We start from the raw sequence: 26775 nt of genomic DNA on the forward strand, positions 1-26775 counted from the left end.
TCACAAACCACCATTATAGTACCCAATTCCTCTAAATCCCCATTATGATTAACTGCTGCCTCCTTAAAAAGAGCTCCCACGATGTGCATAGTCAATTCAAAGGTTTTCTGTGGAAAACCACAAATCATGATAATGTTCTAAATAGAAATCTTTTGAAAGGGCTCCATTGTATTGGTCAAGTATGCTGTTTATCTTTGGAGTTGATCCGTAATGCCACCTCTTCACTACCAGTGACCTATACATTGTCCCTTGTTAAATTCTGTAAGGGAATCAGTTTGGAATTTCCAAATCATCCAGGTCCAACACTTTCTCATTTAGCATGAAAGATGCTAGAGCAGGCAATAGTGCTCAAATTGTTCTGGCGTTGATCACTAAATGCTAGTCCTCCTCACTGGTTTTCTTACAAACTGATCAACTATATTCCCATTGACTTTGCATTCAGACCATTCCCATTTCCACACATTTTAAAAAACCTCTATACAAACGTTCTGTTCCTGTGTCTCGATCAATAATTTGAGATGCCCTGTATGGCAATTATGCTTATTTCCATCAGTTATGATTACACGAAGAGTCACAGGATGAGTCAAAAGTTTTGATGAAATAGAACCCTCTTTACAACAATCTCCTGTTTAAAAATATACAGAACAAATACTATTACAATAATTATATTTACACAGATAAAGTACTGCAGAATAGGGCTGGACAGAACATCATTTAAAACTGGATCAGAATGATAAAAAAAGGGTAGATATCAAAGAAAATTAGATTCAGACCAGGAGAAAAGGCAAATTCCACTTTAAAATGGAAACAAAATCAAAACTGACTACACTGTGTGAAGCCAGAAATCATGTTCAATTCTTACATATGACAGTTAGACATTGTATCTCCTCCAATTATATTTGGTTGCTTGTTCCACTCACAGTAGCTGTTGGTTTCAAGTGCTCTGAGAGGTGAATTTAAATGGCAAGGTAAAGATGGAGGAATGTAGCAGTCTACATATACGATGCAACATACTAACCACCCAAGATCCAAATGTGGCTGGTTCTTGACTGCAACAATGAAACTTTGGATCTGAGCAGCTAATCTGACTCGCTTGCTGAGAATGGATTTCAACTGTTCTGACAGGTGAATCTAAGTGACATTCAAGGATGAATGGCAAGGAAAGGGTAGGTAGTGTTGTGTAGTGCAGTGTAGTGTAATGTAGTGTAGTATAGTGTAATGTAGTGTTGTGTAGTATAGTGTAGTATGGTGTAGTGTGTAGTGTTGTGTAAGAGATATATGATGCCACTTATTAACCAGCCAAGCTGATCTCATCTTTTCAGACTAGAGGTGTGTTCACCTAAATGTGAGTCAGATGAAGCAGGTTTGATTCCCAGTCATGACAGTAGGATTCTGTATCACCTCACATTATATATACAAACAAATATGCAGCTAAAATACCTGTCTGATATTGCAATAAATCATGTTTGCTGAAACACTTGCTTAATGCTTACAAAGAAATACTGTACATCACAATATCTGAGTAGAATTACATTTTTGTGATTCTTTAAATTTAGCATTTTAGCAACATAAAATGTTAATAAATTAACAAATGTTAAAAATGTAAACTTTCATGATAGTTTTAATCATCCTAATAATTAGTAGTAGCTACACAGGCAAAATTAAGTGTGGATGATATATTCCTGCAAAAAGTGTTATCAAACCATATATAACATGAATCATTGCCAACAAAGAGGGATGCTATTACCTGCTTGGTTGCAATATGATGTTTATTGAGTCTTTCTCATATAAACCTTTTGATTTCATGAAACTCTCTAAGTAAATAAAGTTCGACATTTAAAAATGTTCGCATTTGCAATAGAATTTTATTATTATGAACATGGATATAGATTTTTTTTTACTGTAAAGTAGATTTTCATACCAGTAAAACCCTATGTATGCACAAAATGAATATAGGATTAGCAAATTATAGATATCATTGTTTGTACAGTCCCAGTGGGTTGTTTTTCAAGGACTTTTCAAAAACTTCCAAAAGGTTTTCAAGGTGACTTTATTCTTGCAGAATCATAACTGTCTTTCTGAATATGTTACTTTATTGTCACTGCATGACATAGACACAAAAGCTGAAAATACCCCCACCCTTCAACCACATAGCTAATAAGCATGCCACTAAAACAAAGGGATGCTACTCCAACAGGTAGCTATTCTGTCATGTACTGATTTAATCATCCAATTGTATTTCATTTTATTTATTTATTCATTATTTTTGGAAAATAAATTAAGTAAAGTTTGGAATTTAAAAAGTATTATATTTTATTCAGTTTTAATGTTTTTGTATTAACTTCTACAAATTTAAGGAGTTTCAGGGAAAACTCAAGGAGTTTTTCAGCTAATTCAGGTTTTTTTCCAAACCAACCATTCTAAAAAATCAAGTTCTTAAGGCAGCCTAAAATTTAAGAATTTTTCAAAGTTGTTTGAATCACGAATTTATGGAAGTCCTATTGGAAGGCCCCAAGAGGTATGTAACACAAGAGTTTTAATGTATATTAATAAGTTTATATATCAAATGTTATAAACTGAAGTTGAATGTGCACTAAATTTGATGAATTTCATGAACACAGGCCATGGGACACAATAATTACAAAATGAATACCATAAATACTCGCTTACAAGTTGAGTCAAACTGCAAACAACAAAGAACCAATCTGCCATACATAATGAGCATACAGAAGATGGCATATGTTTTTTTCCAATGATTACTCTTAACTCATATATCCTGATCTGCTGATGCATTATGTGTTGGTAGATCTGTGCCTGTGCAGTTTGCATTTGGACATTACTTACAGTCGAGTATATATGGTAGCTCATATCTTAAATGGACATGATGTTCTTCCAGTGGCAGTGGCAACTAGCTTAATGTCTTGTGTTCTTCCAATGGCAATGGCAATTAGCTTGTCTAATGCTCTTCCAATGGTAATGGCAACTAGCTTGTCCTGTGTTCTTCCAATGGCAATGACAACTAGCTTGTCTTGTGTTCTTCCAATGGTAACGACAACTAGTTTGTCTTGTGTTCTTCTAATGGCAATGGCAACTAGTTTGTTTTGTGTTCTTCCAGTGTCAATGGCAACTAGCTTGTCTTGTGTTCTTCCAATGGCAATGGCAACTAGCTTGCCCTGTGTTCTTCCAAAGTAAATGGAAACTAAATTGTCTTGTGTTCTTCCAATGGCAATGGCAACTAGCTTTGTCTTATGTTCTTCCAGTGGCAATGGCAGCCAGCTTGTCTTGTGTTCTTCCAATGGCAATGGCAACTAGCTTGTCTTGTTTTCTTCTAATGGCAATGGCAACTAGCTTGTCCTGTGTTCTTCCAATGGCAATGACAACTAGCTTGTCTTGTGTTCTTCCAATGGTAATGGCAACTAGTTTGTCTTGTGTTCTTCTAATGGCAATGGCAACTAGTTTGTTTTGTGTTCTTCCAGTGTCAATGGCAACTAGCTTGTCTTGTGTTCTTCCAATGGCAATGGCAACTAGCTTGTCCTGTGTTCTTCCAAAGTAAATGGAAACTAAACTGTCTTGTGTTCTTCCAATGGCAATGGCAACTAGCTTTGTCTTATGTTCTTCCAGTGGCAATGGCAGCCAGCTTGTCTTGTGTTCTTCCAATGGCAATGGCAACTAGCTTGTCTTGTTTTCTTCTAATGGCAATGGCAACTAGCTTGTCTTCTTCCAACAGCAATGGCAAGTAGCTTGTCTTGTGTTCTTCCAAGTGCAATATAAACTGGTTTGTCCTGTGTTCTTCCAATAGCAATGGCAAAATAGTTTGTCATCTCATCTCAGTAAGAATAACTCATCCACGTATGATACCAACACAAATACAATATCATTAGAAGAACACATTACAATACCTCCTCTCCAGCTTCCTCAGCATCCCCCTCTTCCTCTTCTGCCTCATTATCAGCAGCAATATCCTCCTCCTCCTCATCAACATCCAACCCAGAGTACTCCCAGCCCTGGTACTTGAACTGACCTGATAGAAGGCAAATTGTATACAGATTTAAGAAAATCCACTAAAACATAATTTTAATTAAATCAAGCTAACAATAAATAAATAAAATTATTGTATATTTGTAATTTGACTCACAACAAAGTTAGATTTAGACAACTTTTTCATTTTCTGATTATATAATCATCCTCTTATTTTCTAAATGTAACCACATTGTATTTCTCATATTACAATCTAAGTAATTCTTTTGTCTAAAAGTGAGGATGCACATGTGTCTCATTATCTGACAAAACCCTCTGTAATTGCAACTTGCTGAAATTAGGGAATGATATCTTCACTGAGTATTGGCCTCTTTCTGGAGTTTTACCATATACACAGTATTAGAACTTGTGCCCCACGATTCTCTTATTTGTGGTAGATTTTGGATAAGCCTTTTCATGATGCACAGCATATCAAAATAATGGTGTACAGTGTATCAAAATAGTGGCAATATTGTATCAAAATAATAGTGTACAGTGTATCAAAATAATGGTGTACAGTGTATCTAAATAGGGGCATACAGTGCATCAAAAAAGACAAATTAGCTGTACAGATTACATCATCAATGGACCTGATCTGACACTTACATTGGCAATGGACCTGATCTGACACTTACATCAGCAATGGGCCTATTCTGACACTTACATCAGTGATGTGCCTGACCTGACACTTACATCAGCAATGGGCCTGATCTGGCACTTAGATAAGCAAAGGACCTGACCTGACACTTACATCAGCAATAGACCTGATCCAACACTTACATAACGATGGGCCTGATATGACACATCAACAATGCACCTGACCTGACACTTACATCAGTAATGGAATTGACCTGACAATTACATCAGCAAATGACCTATTCTGACACTTACATCAACAATGGACCCAATCTGACACTTACATCAACAATGAGCCTAATCTGACACTTACATCAGAAATGGATCTGATCTGACACTTACATCAGCAATGGACCCGATCTGACACTTGCATCACCAATGGACCTGATCTGACACTTACATCAACAATGATCCTGATCTGATACTTACATCAACAATGGACCTGATCTGACACTTACATCAGCAATGGACCCGATCTGACACTTACATCAACAATGAGCCTAATCTGACACTTATATCAGAAATGGATCTGATCTGACACTTACATCAGCAATGGACCTGATCTGACACTTGCATCACCAATGGACCTGATCTGACACTTACATCAACAATGATCCTGATCTGATACTTACATCAGCAATGGACCTGATGTGACACTTACATCAGCAATGGGCCTGATCTGACACATCAACAATGAACCTGATCTAATACTTATATCAGCAATGGACCTGATGTGACACTTACATCAGCAATGGGCCTGATCTGATACTTACATCAACAATGATCCTGATCTGATACTTACATCAGCAATGGACCTGATGTGACACTTACATCAGCAATGGGCCTGATCTGATACTTACATCAGCAATGGACCTGATGTGACACTTACATTTGCAATGGGCCTGATCTGACACTTACATCAGCAATGGACCCGATCTGACACTTACATCAGCAATGGGCCTGATCTGACACTTACATCAGTGATGGGCCTGACCTGACACTTACATACGCAATGGGCCTGATCTGACACTTACATCAGCAATGGGCCTGATCTGACACTTACATACGCAATGGGCCTGATCTGACACTTACATCAGTGATGGGCCTGACCTGACATTAACATCTGCAATGGGCCTGATCTGACACTCACATCAGGAATGGGCCTGACCTGACACTTAAATACATAAAGGTGTTAAGCTTCAAAATTGTTTCAATGTGTCCTTGCAAAAGCACTTAGCTCCCATTTCCTCAGCATGTTAAAAAAAATGCCAATAAAATCAACAACAGCAAACAAGGAACCTGATGAGCCAGACATGCATTAACATCACAAGAAATATATGTACCATGACTCTGCATTCATAAAGATTTCAAGTTGAGTATGTAGTCCAAAAATATGGTCCCAGGAAATTCCTAAAAAGGCAAATACAAGGTCAGTATCTAAATGTTTGAACCTACACTGGTGCTTTCTTTCAAAATGCTGGAATAATGATTGATCTCATAATGGCCCTTTCTTTCAAAATGCAGGCATAATGTTTGACCCCAAAAAGGCCCTTTCTTTCAAAATACAGATGTAATGCAATTATCTTATTGTAAAATTACAAAATAACCAGCAGGAAAATTTCTGTAGAGTTTTAATATATTTTTTGGACACTGTATGCAAATGAGACCTGGTTTAAATCAAAGCATTACAAAGTACATGATTTTAACTTTTATTTGACATGTTTTGGCACTTTGGATATGTGCATTTTTTTTATTGGACATTTTCAGAAATCTACACAATGTCATGAGTAATAATGTGCAAATGACAAAACGACACTATTTTTCTTTACTCCCATACATGTTGTGACAAAATACTTTGCAATAATCTTCCATTTTCAGGTTGCTATCTTCTTCAACAAAGAAGCAAAGAAGAAAACAGCTAATTAACATGAGAATTTGAAAAAGGAAAACATTCTATCTAGCATTATGATATGACAGATGATAATAGACAAATCCATGATGAACAACTAATCCTACTGACATTCAATTCATTTATCATTGCATAAGCAATGCCTAACTTGTGTGTGTGTGTGTGTGTGAGAGAGAGAGAGAGAGAGAGAGAGAGAGAGAGAGAGAGAGAGAAAGAAAGAAAGAGAGAAAGAAAGAGCATAACAGTGATTTTAAAATTGCTGGGCTACAAACTCAGTGAATAGTCAAGGAAGAAATGACTCAGTCAAAACTTCTGCATTTCAATATAACCAGATACATTTATGAATTCTTGATATTTCATTAAGAGTTTATGGCACAAACACAACGGAGTAAAATCCTTTGAAAACCATTTTGTTGCAAGGATTGAACCAACTACAATTCTCTATTTTGATGACAATGCCTAGGAAACAGATTTGTGAATTAACAGGATTGGATTATCAACCCTTCATTCCATCACTTCATATAAATCAAACAATATCAGTGTTGCCTCATTAGCTGTAACTGTATATCGTTAGTATTACTGGAGAATCAGCTGTTGGTGACCTTCAAATGAGTTTGAACATTTAAAAAAATCATTGTTGAGCAATCTGGAGTATTAGTCAGGGTCTCTCATCCTCCCCACTCCCCCCACCCCCAATGCACACAAGCCAGGATGCTGTAAACTTGATTTCTTAGGATTTATCATATTAGAAATAAATATATTTTAGCACCTTTTAATCTATCTATAGTGACTTAATAATAAATTTCTATGTCAAAGAAAGGAGTTTTTTTTGCAAGGTTTAAGTTGCTAATCACACCTGCCAATCATTCTCATTACTTAAAACAAAATGGTGTTATTTTATCCATTTTGCTTTGCAAATTTCATAATTACTATATTACTATACTCACTACACACATATATATATATATATATATATATATATATTACTATACTCACTACACACACATATATATATATATATTACTATGCTCACTACACACACACACACACACACACACACACACACACACACACACACACACACATATATATCTTCTAGTTTTATTATCTTTATCAACCATATCATGGTTCTGATATGACAACTCAGTTTAATGGAGTGCACGGACTCATTAAACAGAAAGCATAACTTACGTTCCATTGTTTGAGTGACCTCCTCCAGCATCTCTTCTACTTTCCTGTTCTCTACCTCCACAGCAATGGGGTCCAGACTGGTTCCTCCTGATAATGTGGCTAGAATATTTTGTAACTCAAGGTCAAAATTTTTTCTCTTCTCTTTATATTCCTCCATCTCAGGACCATCAGGAATTTTCTGAAGAAAAGTTTATAGAGCTGTGGCTCAGTATACTACTCAGATATGAAAAGGATGCAAACATCAAAAGATGCCTTCTGATTGTCATTGTCATTTTGATTAAAGTAGTTTAATGCATACCTTCACATGTTTCTTAATTTGCATTTTATGCTATTTTTATGCCTCTCAAACAAGCCACATGAGGAAGGGTGCTCTGACTCCTGTCATCCATCCATCCATCCATCTATCCATCTCTCTGACTATTGGCTTTTACCATATTTTGCTCTTTTTTTTCTCAATTCACAGCACCATTTCCTAGTTCCAGCAGGGTAGTCCCAAACGCATCACCAAAGATGTGATAATCATACATGTGATTTAAATATTTCTCAGTTGTAAATTTTCCTATTTCGTAATTTTATTTCTTTTTCATGTACACTTTTATTTTTCCCCAAAAAGGATCAGAATGTAGTTGGCTCATGGTGGCTATGTCATTTTAGTGTTCTTGATTTGGTTTTTGCAATGCCTTTATTTCAAAACTACCTTTTACTGCATAGGTAAATTTTATATGTATTTTCATAAACTGGAATTGTAGTATAAACATTTTATCTAATTTCTTTTCTCAAGGATGAATGCTACAAAAGATGGATTTTATTAAAGATATCAAAGATAAATAAATTTCATTAATTTGTTGTGAAATAAGGAAAATGCACTGTACGACATTAACAATGATGCCGTGTCCAGAAAATCAATAGAAATTACAGACGAATGCCTTAACATATAGGTGAACAGCTCAGACATTATATTTATAAATATACCATTTATGCTGGCTTATAAGTTGAGTCCATCAGCAAACTGCACAGACCCAGACCTGCCATTACATAATGCACTGGCAGATCTGGCTTTCTGCAGCTTGTTAGGAGTAATCAGTTAAGCAAACAACACAGACCATGATCTTCTGGAAAAGATAAAATGTTAGTTCTGCATTTCTGATATATATAAAAAATTGTTTTGCATTTGATTAAAGAAAAATGTAATATCAACATATTAACCATACACATTCTATGCTTATATTTTTTAGCATCCCTTTTTCAATATGACTGATGGATTGGTTTTTGGATTCTGAAATCAATCTAAGCCTGTAAGCTGTTTAAACCATAACATTGCTTTGGGTATAAGGCAATGCTGGTACCCCCCCCCCCTTCTCTCTATCATTAATTCATATCAATTACCAGTTTTATGATCTTAAGCAGATTGAGAACCACAATAAATGATGCCTTCTCTCTTGTATAAAATTAAATAGATATATTAAACAATTATAAAAAGAAGTCCTTTATTTACTCTTTTCATGTGACTTTTCTCTGTTTTTCTGTCCCTATTGTTAGTTTTCTTTACATCTCTCTTTCCCTATGACTAGCATGTAAAATCACTGTCAAGCCACATGGTTCTTGTGACAGTGAATATCATAATTAAAACAAAATTAAACTGTTCACCAAAAGGTGTCAATTGACAATGGAATATAATAGTGCCCTTGTACATGAGGAAGATGACAATCATCAGGTAAATGAACAATACAAGACAAAGCATGCATGCATTAGTGACTGCAGTTTCTCAGTTACTCTGGAATAGCATATAGTGATACCATTTATATTCATGAAACAGGAAGTTACTAGATAAAATGATGAAGCGAAGTTGTTGATCAGGCTTTGTCTTATAATTCACATAAACTTTTCTATGGATGCAGGATGGAATTTGTTTTTAAAAATCTAGCAAATTCAACTTTTTCTACACAGCAATTTATCAGCTTCATAATATACTAGATAAAATATGTTAACAAGAATAACAAGTCCATGTAACCCTTAAGTGGAATTTTCATATAGGGTTAGTCAACTCACAATAAAGGTGTTGATATACATGCAAGTAATTTGCATGGTCTGAATGCATCATCATATGTGTTACAACATGCACAATGCACACAAATTGTTGTAACACTCTTTTTCTCAGAGTCCTAAGACATGTTGATCAATAACTTCCATGGTTTAGATGCATTATATCATGTGTTATAACATGCTATAATACCCTTTTCCCAAATTACTAGGTCATGTCAATCAAGCTATAATTTGCATGGTCTAGATATATTATATCATGTGTTATAACATGCTATATTACCCTTTTCCCAAATTACTAGGTCATGTCAATCAAGCTATAATTTGCATGGTCTAGATATATTATATCATGTGTTATAACATGCTATAATACCCTTTTCCCAACTTACTAGGTCATGTCAATCAAGCTATAATTTGCATGGTCTAGATATATTATATCATGTGTTATAACATGCTATAATACCCTTTTCCCAACTTACTAGGTCATGTCAATCAAGCTATAATTTGCATGGTCTAGATACATTATATCATGTGTTACAACATGCTATATTACCCTTTTCCCAAATTGCTAGGTGATATCAATGAAGTTATAACATGCATGAAATTATGTAGTGTTTTTATAAATGCGAGATATCCAAGATATGTGGTGCATCCATGACACATCATAACATAAACACAATGTATTCCCATTATTTTTGTAGATTCAATAATTAGCTTACCTCTGAATCTTGTGGCTTTTCAAACTTAACTCCATCTTCACCTGCAAAAAGATCAAAATATAAGGCTGCTACAGTTATATTATTTTGATAAATTTGGGCATATACATATATATATAAAAGTATGACTATGAATGGATATGGTTATGATGATATTGATTTGTTTTAAAATTTGCAAAAAATCCTTAGACTTATTAATCAATGCAAGCTTGATTTCTATTTGTTATATTCTTAATTTCTCTTCCATGGGATGATAGCTAGGAATACATTATTTGAGTCTGAATGAAATTCATTAATCCAATGATGTTTTTATCTCACATTTTTCAGGGGAATGTTTGATTCACATTCATGAAACTTTAAAATCCTATACTATCATCCTCACTAACCCCCACCCCCATTAAACCACTGCCCCTCATGTAATATAGTTATGGTAATGAAACCCATTAAATACTGAGTACATTTTATTTTATCAATGTCACTATTTATTTCACTTTAATTCACTTCTTTACTAATAAATATCTGTTATAACGAAGTTTACAATATGAAAAAGATTCTGTATATGTTTTTCTGCAAATGCATAAGAATACAAGTCTTCTTTTAATCTACTTGAGGATTTACTTCTAATGCAGTACCCTTTAATGGTTGCTGTACTATGTTATAATGAGAGACTGAATATCTACCATCTATACTCACTTATAAGTTGAGGCAAACTGTAAAAAAAGATCCTGATCTGCCATAACATAATGCATCTCTAGACCAGGGTCTATGTTCTTTGTTCTGCTGATTACTCCTAACAAACTGCACAGACCCAGATCTGTAGGCACATTATGTGGTGGGTAATCTTACTCTGTGCAGGTTGCAGTTGACTTTGATGTATAAGCGAGTATATATGGTAATGAATACATTATAAATTTATTGTGCAGCACTTGATGCTCTCTTATGTTTATTCAATATTAAATTTGCTATTCTTTATATCATCAACTGAGAAACTGACATGAGTACTATTTCAGGTGGCTGTAGGCTGTCTGTTCTAGTAGGGTTACACTATTCTCATTTTCACTGGTGACTGTCCAAATCTACTGACTTATTTTTATTCATGAAAAATGTACCTTTTTTCCTCTCTAGGATAGCTGGGCTCTTCAAGCTAGGTATGACAGCAGTTCTACTTGTGTACTCTATGTTTAGATGGAAATTAGAAGGATAGATAGATAAGGAAAGAAAGAAGCTGAAGTTCAATAAACAGCGTGATTAATACATTAGAAATGGATGACAGCCAGGGATGGTTGCACAGGCTTTGAAATTAGAAGAAAAGAATTACCCACCTTTTCCTCACATGTAATCCTGATTAATTTTAAATGAAATCCTATACATATTAAGCATTGTTAAAATAACTTTTAATTCCCTTTATTTTGGTACATGATTGGTGGGCATAATTTGAAGTCGAGAGTATACAGATTGGATTTTCTTGTGAGGTAGATCTCTCAAAAGTCTGCCAGATCTACTGGCTCATTATCACTTCCTGGACTTCTGAGGTAAATTGAAAGGGAATGATGACACTTTTTTTAGTTTTATTTATATTTTATAGCTTGCTTGTTGCTCTTTCAGAATCTAGTTTAGTATACTCTTGCTAAATTGATTTTCAATATCATAGTAACTGCTAAAGTTAGTGTAATTTGGACTAGATAAAGCTCTTTTCTTGAGCACATGGGAAGAAGAAACCATTTCAATAATCTGTCTGATTTTATACAAAATTTTGTTTCCATAATACCAGATACAAAGAAATTTCAGTCACTGAACATGAAAGTAGCATAGAAGTATGCTAACATTTTCTACACTGAGCCTGCTCAAAGTGCACACAACTTCACATTACACCTGTCCAATTTTCAGACGTACATAGTAACTGTGGAAAGGAATTTAACAGATTAGCATATCTAGCACTGGACTATCTATAATAATTATACCTGAGTCTGTTGTGTTCTCAGTCTTTGCTGCATCAGGTTCAGACCCCTCTTCTGCAAGGTAAAATACACAAGATAATTTGCAATATTTGTATAAAACTCATGAACCTAATCAATTTTTATTGCTGTCCTTTTATATGATACTATATCGTGTACTAACATATCACTAGATAAAGCAAGCATAAACTCATATTTATATCACTGAAAAAATTTACATAATAATTTTGTGCAATATAAATGACAAATAAATATGAATGCAATTTTAATATGCCATGCACACACTTCTATATCTTTACAGGGATATTTAGTCTATATACATGTTAATTTCTTGTCTGTAAATATATACTTCTAAGTACAAATTTACACTACTTCAACATTTAAATAATCCACAGGCTGTATCCATATCTGAGATTACTGCCCCTCTTTAACCTTATGCACTTTACAATTCTAATATTTAACAATTATTTATTTTAAAGTGACAACACACAAATGCATGAATACACATACATACAAATTATTTCTATGTGCAGAGAATATAATATAAAAATTGTTCTGAAAGTCTCAAACATTATTAAACAGGAAAATCCAAATTCATTCTTACATCTATTACTTATAACAAGATTTAAACATATAAATGTAAGTGGCACATGCACAACTGTGCGCACGCCACTATAATTAAACTCAACAAAAATATAAATGTGTGTGTGTGTGTGTGTGTGTGTGTGTTTTTGTAATAATAACCCTTCAGCACTATTATTACATGAATTTTTATTTTCATTGAAATACATTGCAAGAAATAATTTTGTAACCTACAACAAATATCAAACTGGTTCCCAAACAACTGCTTTAAATCAATAACCATTCAAAAAACAGGTATATTTTGGCAAATTTTATCTGAAACTTACAACATGGAATCAAAATGACCCCCTCCCTCCAGAACCTTTATCTTGTATTTCATAGCTGGATCAATATTAAGGCAAGTTGAAGTCTAATAATGTTTATCAATATGAAAGCTTTAGTTCTAAATTATGATCCAAACCCAAACATTAAATTAGAGATCTGCTTCAACTTTAGGCAAAGAAGCAGGAATAATAGACTGACTTTACTACTGATCCAGAGATACCATCTTTATAGATTAACTCTGAAATCTAAAAAATATAATTATATTTACAGAATCTTTCAGACAGAAAAATCAGAATGTATTTTAGCTATATTTATGCAAATGCTTTCAAATGCATACTTAGTGAAGGAGAAAGACAGTCTTTATGCTCAATATAATATAGGAATCTAATTAGAGAACTTTTTTAACAACCACCAAAAATGTAATATACAATACTGCTGATAACATTTGAATCCAAGCAGTATCACAGTGATAATTATTATATATTAAGCTCACTAAGGGTAATGGCTAGCAAAAATATATAGAGTAAAACCAGCAATAATGGACACTTCTATATAAATGAATCTACTAACAAATAACAATAAACCATTTTGTTTTACTTCAAATTTTACCTCAACATAAGGACATCTGTTTACAATGAACAATGTGATGTAGTCCCTTAAATGTCCTTATTAGTCTGGTTTCACTGAGAAAATGAGAGCTGTCCCAACCATAAAGATTGTGAAAAGGCTGACAAAATAATCAAATAATTGCAGAATTGTCAAATTAATTTCATAAAGAGGTGTCTGACCAATAAAAATTCTGCTAACAGTTAACAACAATGGAAGAAATTGAAAATAAAATAACATGTATATTTAATAAATACTGTCAAAGGTCTGTTTCAGATAAAATCTTTATAGCTGAGACCATCTAATTATTAAATAGCAGAAAATATAAAGCTAATATGCATCTTTGTGCAGTGCTATCTAGACGTATATAAAAACTACATGTATATAAAAACTATGTCTACATTTAGGAACCATTTTGGGCCGTGGTGTTTTAAGGTATGAACAAAAAAGTGCACTGTAAATTTTTCATTACAATGTGCCAAATATTTACATTTAAAAAAAAACACCCCAAAATATTGTGGTAAAAAACACTTAGACAACAGGCAAACACAGTTGCTTTTTTCAACAAATATCTACCATGGATATTTGTTAGGAATGTTTATTTTCTATGTGTAAAAATATTCATATATTTCTAGCACATGTAACAGAAATATTACTAACAGAAATATTGCATTTTAATAAAACTTTACTGGTATGATCATTATTCAGTCAAAATTTTGTTAATATCAAGAATTATTTCCACCCCCACACCTCCCCCCAAAAATGCACATAATAAATGACTGTATTTAAAAAATAGACATGAGAATATTATTTGACCTCTGCCACCCCCACTCCAATTAATCATAGCAATTACAAATGTACAATGAACATAATATGGCAATTTTAGTTTACATCTATAAAGATGATACAAAGTTGATGACAGAAACCTAAGGTACACAGGCATATCAAGAATACTTTAGTCTAGACATTTGACTGCTGGGCTCAAGAATCTAAATGGAGGTGCTTCTGCCCAAGTTCAGAATACCTAAAAACCATGATGAAAATGAAATCCAGGAAACATAACTACTGAGCATGGAAACAAAATAAACCCCAACTTTTCTTGACACTTCCACTTGCAGGCTCTGAATCTGCCGGAGGGCTATCCAATCCCAAATGTAGTGAACCAATGACTTTGTATTAAAAAGTAGATCAAGGAAACTTGACTTCATAATAAAGAATGGGAAATCACGGTTTAAAGTTCAAGTGGCCTTGACCTTGGTTCTAGCAACGGCAGATTTCATAGGCTTCTGTCTCTAACCATAGGTATGGTACAAATGAGGTTTGTGAAAAACAGACCACTGACCTAAAGCTATGCTGAGGAAACCACCTTTTTAAATGATGATTGGATGGACAGACAGACACTGCAAATGTTATATACCCCTGCACTTTTTCGGTCAGAAGTTAAAAAAGTAATGTATACAGTAAGCAGAAAGCCTAGCAAAAGAATACAAATACCTTGAGGCACTTTTGCAGACATAGCAGGGGAGTCTGTTATTGCTAGTACTGATAATTATAATTGGGAACAATGAATATATATATATATATATATATATATATATATATATATATATATATATATATATATATATATATATATATTGCTGTCTGATAGATATAGAAAGATGTAAAAGCATTGTTCTTAGGCTTCTAGAGTGAAAATTATAAAAAGGTTAAAAATGCCATGCAATTACTACAAAACTGTGGTTTACATTTGTGTGGATTGGCACAATAACTGCAATTTTTATGTTTGCAGGTCAAAGTTTGAAAACAACTGAGTAATGTTTACCAGTCGGTTACTTGGTCAAGAGTTGTACACATTAGAGCAAGGTTTTTCTAAGTGTTACATATTTGCCTTTGATAATAATCATAAACTAAAGTGCACATATAAATACAGTATATGTATTTCCTTTTGCTCCACACAAAACCAAAATTATTTCAGCATCAGTGTTTACCTTAGCGGTTCATTTTGATGGTGAACATTCCTATGAAATAATCTTTTTTTGAGAATACAGTCTACAAGAAAATCATATATTACTCAATAATTGATATATTTTTCCCTTCACATGTCATTGGTTTTTTTTTGGTACACCTTCCATTTTGACAGTGAATGACATTAACCACTAACCACTAATTTGAACAAAGCTAATCAAAATGTAAATGGTGATTTACATGGAAAGAGCAAGGAAATAATTAAGTCTAATGACACATCAGCATACTTTATATGCTTGATAATATTGCTCAAAAGTGTACTGGGAAGTGCTCAAATGTAAACAGGTAAAATTGATAAAATCTGCCCAATTATAAAATGCCCACATAAAAGACATCATTCAACAAGGTGAAGCAGGCTCTTCAAAATAACTGTTTTATCCTGATTGTTAGCAAGATCTGCATAATCATGAAGGATATTTTAAGGTCATGGTGGAAACAATTAATAATTTTCTAACAGATCATATTAAGTTTAATATGTACTCCACTGAGATACAAAGCCTGCCAATAATTGCCATAAGTTATAAAGGGCAGAAGATTGAGTTTATGAACAATGTAATGATTATTAAGTCTGTATTGTGGTTTTAAGTTTGTGTCCACCTATATGTGGAAGGCATTTAGTGTTTCAGTAGCAAAATATTTTACTTTTATTACAAATTCTGTTTTCACCCAACAGTGATGATGAGGAAGGTGGACCCCAAATGTTCTGATCAATGGGGAACAAAATACTGAAGGCAACTGATAACAAATAAACTTGATTACAAACTGAACTGAAAGCAATTAACACATAGTAAAAATGATTACAAACTGAACTGAAAGCAATTAACAAATAGTAAACTTGATTACAGACTTAACTGAATGTCCAAGTTGGCAGAGTAAGCAGTATATGTCTGCTTTTAATCATAAGTGAATAGTAAAACAATTTAAAGAAATGTACTAAGAATCAAACATAGCCTGTTCAGAGAAAAGCGTTTGTTAGAATAGAAGCTGCTCAAAGTTAAGATGAGAGTGAGGATTACTGCATTAGCAGACAATTACATGAGGTGGTTAAGCAAGGGAAAAGGTCCATCTAGAGTGATACTAAAGGAAAAGGGAATATATAACATTAGGAAGAGGCTTCACGTGGGTTTCCTGCTAGCGCCCACAGGCTGACCTTTTGGGGGCTCTTCCTCAGGGGGTTCTTCTTTTTCCTCAACCTCAGGTTCTGCCTCCTCCCCCAGTTCTGCAGGGGGCTCAGAGACATGCTCTTCCTCACCCCCTCCCTCTTCTCCCTCCTCATTCTCCTCCTCTCCCTCATGCTGCTCAGCTGAAGTAGCAGCACATGAAGACAGTGACATTTTGCAGAGTTGAACTTACCATTATACATAGTCCTAGTATATCCTTCATTGGGGTTCATTTCAGTGATAAGAACACACACACGCACATACACACACATGGCAAATCTATAAAAATTGGATTGCCTCGTATGGGAGTACATTTGTAACTTTACAAAATGCAGACTCTTAAAGGATTGGTTTCTACTGCATTTCAATTTCTTTCCTTTGTCAGGAAAAAATGTATGTTGTTATTAACAAACAACACTTGGTTCCATGCCAAGATGGTTAATATGTGGTGAGTATAACAGTTTCATATTCCCATGGTCATGCAAATCATGCAAGTGTTTAATATCAACATAGTAACACATCATGCATTAATAATTCCATGCAAAGTCAATCAAATGTTTAAACTGAATATGGTAGAATATGAAAATGATCTCTTAAATTACAATTTCATCCTTTATTATAGTTCACCCAACATGACTGTCCATTTAACCTTTATTAACATTATTAACATGGTCTAATGCTTACCTGACATAAAGATATACTTGTATGCATGCATTGTGCACGTTGGATGTAAAGAAGATAATTACTTAGCACCTGACATTCTAAATGCAGGTACTGCAACAAAAAAGTTTCGTTGCCTACTTGATTATAATGATAGATCTGTTGAAAGATTAAACCATCACATCCTTCTGGTGAACTTGTTCATTGACAAATGTAACAGTAATAATCACAATGATTATCACATTCCCGTCCTTCTAGTGAACCTATACTAAGAAAAATGTTACAGTAATAATCACAATGATTATTACATTCACATCCTTCTGGTGAACCTATACTAAGAAAAATGTTACAGTAATAATCACAATGATTATTACATTCACATCCTTCTGGTGAACCTATACTAAGAAAAATGTTACAGTAATAATCACAATGATTATTACATTCACATCCTTCTGGTGAACCTATACTAAGAAAAATGTTACAGTAATAATCACAATGATTATCACTGTCACATCCTTCTGGTGAACCTATACTAAGAAAAATATAAACAGTAATAATGACACTGATTATCACTGTCCCATCCTTCTGGTGAACCTATACTAAGAAAAATGTAACAGTAATAATGACACTGATTATCACTGTCCCATCCTTCTGGTGAACCTATACTAAGAAAAATGTAACAGTAATAATCACACTGATTATCACTGTCCCATCCTTCTGGTGAACCTATACTAAGAAAAATGTAACAGTAATAATCACACTGATTATCACTGTCCCATCCTTCTGGTGAACCTATACAAAGAAAAATGTTATAGTAATAATCACACTGATTATCACTGTCACATCATTCTTTTTAGCCTATGCAATAACAAATGTAGCAGTAGTAACTGCTGAGATTATTGCTGTCACATCATTCTGGTGAACTTGTACTGTAATATGACAAATGTAACTGCAGTAATCACACTAATCATCACTGTAAAACAAACCAATATTGAAAACACAACAAAAATCCAACAAACTTATTTCAAATTGTTTTTCATGACAGGCAGGCAGAAGTGAAACAGAAACAAACTAGTTTCTGAACAAAACAAATTTAAGATTATCATCTGACAGTACCTGCTGTTTTGTCAGTCTTCATTACTTCTGCTAATTCTCAAAGAAATTTACATAAAAATCAACTACATCATTCAGATGACCAACTGATTTTCAACTATAATACACTTAAGATTTCATATATAAAAAGTCATGTCCTAATAATTATGCATGAAATTTCCCTTAACTCATTGTAATTCACTTTGAATTTGGCACTTCTCATAGAAAACAGTGACTGTATCATTTGATACTAATTCTGAAATTTCTGATGACAGATGAAGATGAATAACAATGGCTTATCCTTACAATGTAATATTTTGTAATGTTTTGACTATATAACAATGGAAAATAAAAACAACTTGTGGTGAGATAAAAATAGATGTAGTGCTTACAAGATTCACCACAAAAATTGTATGATTTCTTTCAAGTTAACAGCTAGTTCATATTACAATTCAAAAACTTTTTTAGTAACTCAAAGTCAATTATGAATTATACCATCACCTGTCTTGTGAGATCAGGTTCTCAATGCACAGACTGACTAATTATATAAGATAAGACATGTCAAGCAAGACCACCTGCCTTGAAAGACCATGATTTCTTGTCATAAGGAGTGATTTCAAGACAGGTTCAGATATTTTATTACCAACACAGACAAACCTTACTTTTAAAATTAAAGCGTGTCCAGTCAACTTCTGCAAGGTTTAGAAAGAGAGTTACATTTACCATAATCAATGAATATTTTGGATTAATATTAAGTAACTCAGCTTTGTCTTGCCAAGATGGCCTGTGTCTAGTAGTTCTATGAAAGAAAGCTTCTGAAGACTAATATCTCCAATGTAAGTTATATGCTTACCATCCTCCTCTCCTCCCTCTTCTTCCAATTTTCTCCTCCTTTCTTCCTCAGCCAACCTCTTTGCCTCCTCCTCTGCCCTCAAACGTTCCTCCTCAGCCTTTCGTCTTTACAAAAAATTAACTTTCATTAATTTCAGAATGAGGTGTAAGCCCTGCATCACATGACAGACCCCAATTTCACCAACACGTCTTAAAACAAAGGTTTAGGCTAAAGCTGTTTGATTGATAGAACATAAGATTTTCATCCAATAAGAACACTAAATATAAGACTCAAGTTTAATTCAAGACCTAAGTTCTGTTGTGAGGGACACATATAAACTGTCAGGAACAGAAACAAACTCTGGTCAAGGTATGGAACCTCAGGGTCCAAATAATAAGTTTCTGATTAGTCCAAATAATAAGTTTCTAATTAGTCCAAAATCATTTTTTCCTGATTAGTGAAAATCAATGGTTTCTGATTAGTCCAAACAATACATTTCTGATTAGACCAAATAATACGTTTATATTAGTCCCAATCATATTTCTGATTAGACCAAATCATATGTTTCTGATTAGTCCAAATAATAAGTTTCTGATTAGTCCCAATCATATTTCTGATTAGTCCAAACCATACATTTCTGAATAGACCAAATAATAATTTCTATTAATCCCAACCATGTTTCTGATTAGACCAAATTATATGTTTCTGATTAGTCCAAATAATGTTTCTGATTAGTCCAAATAATGTTTCTGATTAGTCCAAATAATGTTTCTGATTAGTCCCAATTATGTTTCTGATTAGTCCAAACCATACATTTCTGATTAGACTAAATGCAAAATTTATGTTAGTCCTAATCATGTTTCTGATTAGCCCAAACCATGCAATTCTGATTAGACCAAACAATAAGTTTCTAGTTCCAATCATGTTTCTGATTAGCCCAAACCATATGTTTCGGATTATTCCAAATAATAAGTGTATGTTAACTCCCCAAAATTTGTTTCTGATTAGTCCAAACCATATGTTTCTGTTTTAGTCTAAAATCTGATCAGTCCAAATAATGAAAATCTGATTATTCCAAATCATACGTTTCTGGAATGTAAAATCTTTGTTACCAAGTGTACATTATTATCTTTTACATTAATCATTGCATTCATATAGACTAGGCTTCAAAACAACTGCAAACAACACTGTTTTCCACATTATACAAATAATCCTTGTACACTGGGGTGATCACTCATTCTCTCTCTCTGTCTCTCTCTCTCTCATATAAACACAAAAATGCATCCAAACATTTAAATGCATAGCTAAACAAACATATAACAAACTTCTTTCAGCTTTAAGAAGTTACTCACTGAACTGTTTAAAAAATGTTGGCTGCAATGAAGCATTACTAAAACAAAAAATGTGTCCAATACACCCAGAGGTCTCTAACAACATGATGCATTTTGAAGGGCAAAGTTTAAAGTCAAACAGCTATATAACGCCATTGAACTGGTAAAAAAATGGGGCAAAAAAATTAAACTTGAATTAGATCTTTAATTAAAAAGCCTTATACCACATTTGGTTTCAATTAATGCAGATTTTTCTTAAGTTGTTCAGTGGAAATGGTATAATTAAAACTTGGAGTCGAGTGTAACATAATGTGACTTGACACAATATGACAGTATGTGACTTGATTTCTCAAGACATGATAGAATGGATGGACATGGGAAAATGTTAAATGACCCATCCACATATGGTGGAGGCATAGAAAGCTATACCAAACTTGGTAGAAATTAAATGTGCAGGCAGGACAAGACATGACTTGATGGGATAGATGTACATGGGCAAACACTATATCATTCCTCCATACATTATCCCAGACTAAATTATCAATGACAATAAGAGCCAGTTCACATACTTATGAATCACACAAAACGCAAAATATTGTGACTCATATTTTTTAAAACATACCACAAACACATGAGAAATAGTGTCACATCTTTGTGATAAAGGGAATAAACTGCCTGCATCCTATAAATTAAAAAATTTAACACAAGCAGCTTTTCAATTTTACAACATTTATGCCAGCAAATTTTATGGTGATGTTAGTTAAGATAATATTAAAAGCAGAACAAATGCAGTGTAGTTTTTAATATTGATACACAACAACCCAACTGCAATTTTACTCACATTCTATTTATTCTCATTGACAATGTAAATATTTCTCATAATAAAACAGATTAAAAATTGACCACAATATGCATGATTCAAGCATGCATTCAAATTGGATTATTTCCAAAAGAAGAATAAGTAAAAACTGATACCTGTATTACATCAACGAATATAAATTCTGACAAAAATCAGATGAAATTTATGTCACAAACTTCAGTAGTTCTACATTTTAATTGAAGCAACAGTTGTATATTTATTTTGTTCTGGAAGAACTGCTTAAATCTATATCAAATTTCAATAAGAATAATTTGCACAGAATGCATGCATAAAGAAAAAAACACTAATTTCATGCAGAGGTTATTAAACAGTTTCCGTTTATATTGTTTATTTTTGAATATCCAGTGAATCAATATATCTTTTATTCAAAGAATCACTTTGAAAATAAAGCCCTTACTTGATGGCCCCATTTCAATTTAAAGAACACAACTAATACCGCTGATCAAGAATCTCACGGACAAGATTTCAAATAGAAACTTCATCTGCATGACTAAGTCTGAATACTTAATACTTGCTGAATAAATGCCTAGAAATATAATGACTTCAAAATTAAACAACCAAACAGAACTCTTTCAAATTTTTAGACATTTAATAAATTTCAAAAGTATAAAAATCTCCCCATCTATGGTTTATCGTTGTTTTAAAGAAGATATCTTTAGACATTTGACAGAAATTCAAAAATTTGTTCAAAACTTAGTTACATAAAATCACAGCAAAACTGTTAGACCAAACTTTCCATAAGTTTTACTGTAAAGCTAAAACATGTCAAAATCCATTAATAAAGCTTTTAAATTTTAAGATGCAAACAAACAACGTTATTTGAGAGAATTCAACATAAAAGATACAAATAAAAAGTTACTTTGTTGTTGGTGTTCTGAAATCAAAATTATTATAAATTATTAAAAACCAGATATACTCATGTCTAAAACAAATAGTTTTGGAATTTTGAATGACTTGTACAAATCTTAAGGAATTCAGGCAACTGATATTTGTAATGAGAATTTTTTCATCAGTATAGAACTATGTCATCTGTTTTTCAACATACAAAATGTAGAACATGTAGAACTTTTAAAAATGGCTGAAAGTGTAATTAAAAGCATCTACTAAATTTATCTTGCGCTTAGTAAATTAACAATTTACAAAAGTAAAATTTTACCCTTCGCTTAATCACCTATGATCTCTACTGACCTTCTTTCCTCTTCCTCTTGCCTTCTCTTTCTTCCTTCTTCTTGGATTCTGATTTGAATTTTCTCATCAATTTTTTCCTTGTTCATGAAATAGTAGCGCTTCATCAGAAAGCCAGCTGGGTCTCCACTGTCCTTCAGTACCACTACATCATCTGGTAGCACACCCTTCTCAATACACACATTCCACTGATCACGAGTACGAGGGAAGTTGTCCAGGATCCAACCACCATGCCTGTACAACAATAATTAAAAAGTCTATGAAAACTATGCCATAAAAAAAACATGTCTATTACGCATGCATTATCACATAGCTGTGTTTCCTTTAGGTTAATACATCCCTGTCATACTTTTTCTATATGTATATATATAACATCTCTTGACATCACACATATCATGTTATAATGTAACATAATAACCAAAGCAATCCAAATGCATTTCAAACAATTTTATTAGACTCTTCTGTAGTTTCATTTCATAATCTCTGTATTTTTTGTCATATGATAAACAGAATCTGACGTGTGTGCTCATTGCAAATGAATTTATTTATGAAACTTGTCAAATAACTTCAGTCTTATGTTTGCAAAGATGACTGAAAGATAGAAGTGACAGGTGTCTCTGATTATACAATTGTAGCTGAGGTCCAACTGCATTATTCAAGGTCTAAAACTGTCAACTGCATTATGCATTGAACCATGCTATAAGCATGAATGACCAAATATTTAATGATTACATTTGTGTCTGTTGGAAGAGAGGATAAATCAAAGGCCAGCCAAATATATGGTAATAACATGCATTCAGGTATATAACTGATGAATGCACTATGTACCAAACCATGGTTTAGCAAAAAATAATAGAAAATTTAGTGACTGCATGTGTGTTTGGCTGTGGAGCTAGGGGATCAACAAAATGCCAGGCAAATGTGTAGTAAATGTGCAGTAGTTGGGATCAATAACTTTTGATGACATTATTATGTACTGAACCAAGGAATGACAAGAATGACTTCCAAATTGATAAATGCATGTTTGTGTGCTAAGGTGGGATGTGGAAATAAAATACCTGTCAAACCTACTGTTACAGTAATTTTATAATATGTAAATTGAAAATATTTTTAACTTTATATTATTTGTGTATTTAATTTTGTCAAATAACAATGTTTTATAAAGGAAATAAAGATATAAACAAAGTTTATTAGTTTTTTTAAGTTACATTTTCATACACTAGATAGGCCAATTCAAGTACAATGGTTAAATGTTAGTCATGTTATAATGTAAGGTAAAGACATAATAACAAAAGCAATCCAAATGCATTTCAAATGGTTCAATTTTAGTCATGTTATAATGTAAGGTAAAGACATAATAACAAAAGCAATCCAAATGCATTTCAGATGGTTCAATTTTAGTCATGTTATAATGTAAGGTAAAGATATAACAACAAAAGCAATCCAAATGCATTTCAAATGGTTCAATTTTAGTCCCTGGGTCCAAAGCTATATCATGCTATGTCTGAATCAAATTATATTGAAAAGTGTTATGATGGGCTGTATATGACTCACTGCATGAATTTCATAGACCATGAACACTCATAAAAATCCTCTATATATCCAACATTTGGATTAAAACATTAAAGTCATGACATATTTTACATTGTAAGTTATAATATTGCCTATAACTAAGTTTTGACATCTGTAAATGCAGCTATGATAGGTACAGCTGTAATAAGCTATAAGCAAGAGATTGAATGTCATGTAGAATTGATATGTCCACTGAATTTAAGATCCAGGGCTCGACAGAATCTAAAACAAACATAACAAATGCAGTTATCACCAAAGTTTCTGTCACATGTAACTTCTAGTCCTTCCAACTCTTAATTCCACCTAACTTAAGATATCATCTTCTTTACCTCATTCTATCCTGAAGAAATGTATGGAGCATTAAATCAACCAAATAAATATAAATGCATTTGCAAGATATACAAATGCTTGAATTTGTGAAAAGGAAGCAGACATACATGAACACTGAGCATGATAAAATATACTGTGCAGTTGAAAATCTTATTCACTTCTTGTTCTAATGGTGATTTACTTACAGAGGTCCATCTGATTTGTTTTTTCTCATCTCTTTTTCTGCCTCCTTCAATGATGCATCCAGGACCTCTACATACACCTCCGGAGGCAATGTGACTGGCTGCTTCTCTGCCTCCTTCATGATATTCTCTACGATAGCAATTACCTCAGGGTGGGTTGCATCGACCTCAGGCATGACAAGTGCTGGAGGTTTCTCCTCAATGGTTCCTTCTGTATGTTCTGACTGGGTGTCAACTATGAGGGAATAATTATTGTTAGCTAGGATGGATCGGTCAGGACTAAGAGTAAAAGCTGATATGCCACGTATCTTTTTATAAAGTCATACCTATATAGCAAAATAAATATCTGGTACCAACCTACAAGAGCACTGCACCTCTCATATCAGTGATATAAGTTATAGTCTTTTCTTTGTCACTGTTATTAAAATACAGCAGAAAAAATAAAATTATCATATATTTTATTCTGGGCATTATATTCTGGCATGAATTAATGTTAGTACCGTTATGATACATCGAGCAGCAGCAGTACTGCTAGGTCACAAGTGAATTGAACAATTTAAAGTAGATGTATGTACAAACCAACTACATTTGTTTTAAAACTTCTCTCCAAAAAGCCTCTCTGAAGGTTTTAGTTTAAACTATCTGTTTTACTAAAATATTTTTTGGTTTCTAATTACTGTCAAACAAGACAAACCCTTGACATTCAGATCTGAGATGGTATGGAATGTGATTAACAGATGTGAAAAATGTATGGATAATAGGTCATGCAGTGGAGCAATTAATACACTAGACTCTGTGAACTTCTACATTTATATCTATATAACTTTTCTTATCAAATATTTCAATTTGCAAATATCTTAGAAAATAATGTTATTTTTTATCTATACTTATGTGTACTCTTGAGAAAAAATAAATTAACGAAAAGATAGATACAAATATTTACAGAACAAATACAGGTGATATTATTATTCATACATGTGTTGGTCCACACTTTATTTTGCAGTTCAATCCATCTTCTATTGGCAAGTGAAGGTAACAGCCTTTATGTCATTTGATATATGAATATCAAAGGTTGATCCATACTTACCTCAGTACCTAAAGACTGCATTTTATATATGAATATCAAGGGTTGATCCATACTTAACTCAGTACCTAAAGACTGCATTTGATATATGAATATCAAGGGCTGATCCATACTTAACTCAGTTCCTAAAGACCGCATTTGATATATGAATATCAAGAGGTGATCGATACTTACCTCAGTACCTAAAGACTGCATTTGATATATGAATATCAAGGGCTGATCTATACTTAACTCAGTACCTAAAGACTGCATTTGATATATGAATATCAAAGGTTGATCCATACTTAACTCAGTACCTAAAGACTGCATTTGATATATGAATATCAATGGCTGATCCATACTTAACTCAGTACCTAAAGACTGCATTTAATATATGAATATCAAGGGTTGATCCATACTTACCTCAGTACCTAAAGACTGCATTTGATATATGAATATCAAGGGCTGATCCATACTTAACTCA

The 26775-nt window shown here is 33.2% G+C and overlaps 1 protein-coding gene across 15 annotated transcripts in view; it reads right to left on the reverse strand.

Annotated features, from left to right (window-relative positions):
* Positions 1 to 26775, reverse strand: part of LOC149773729 (adenylate kinase 9-like) — a 117598-nt gene that overhangs the window by 48015 nt on the left and 42808 nt on the right. For 6 of the 15 annotated variants that reach the window (XM_089946212.1, XM_089946211.1, XM_089946198.1 and 3 more), the window contains 9 exons: positions 25232 to 25463; positions 23148 to 23378; positions 19770 to 19873; positions 17155 to 17307; positions 12471 to 12521; positions 11619 to 11684; positions 10513 to 10553; positions 7754 to 7931; positions 3900 to 4021 (listed from right to left, as the gene is read on the reverse strand). In XM_089946212.1, the coding sequence (XP_089802338.1) occupies positions 3900 to 4021; positions 7754 to 7931; positions 10513 to 10553; positions 11619 to 11684; positions 12471 to 12521; positions 17155 to 17307; positions 19770 to 19873; positions 23148 to 23378; positions 25232 to 25463 (1178 nt within the window). Of the gene's footprint in view, positions 1 to 3899; positions 4022 to 7753; positions 7932 to 10512; positions 10554 to 11618; positions 11685 to 12470; positions 12522 to 15470; positions 15519 to 17154; positions 17308 to 18940; positions 18977 to 19769; positions 19874 to 23147; positions 23379 to 25231; positions 25464 to 26775 lie in introns of all 15 variants that reach the window. The other 9 variants (XM_089946201.1, XM_089946203.1, XM_089946202.1 and 6 more) reach the window with 9 other exon arrangements.

Source organism: Sinohyriopsis cumingii, unplaced genomic scaffold (genome assembly GCF_028554795.1).
Source record: "Sinohyriopsis cumingii isolate HCF-2022 unplaced genomic scaffold, ASM2855479v2 utg000622l, whole genome shotgun sequence".
In the NCBI taxonomy this organism is placed as follows: Eukaryota; Metazoa; Mollusca; class Bivalvia; order Unionida; family Unionidae; genus Sinohyriopsis; species Sinohyriopsis cumingii.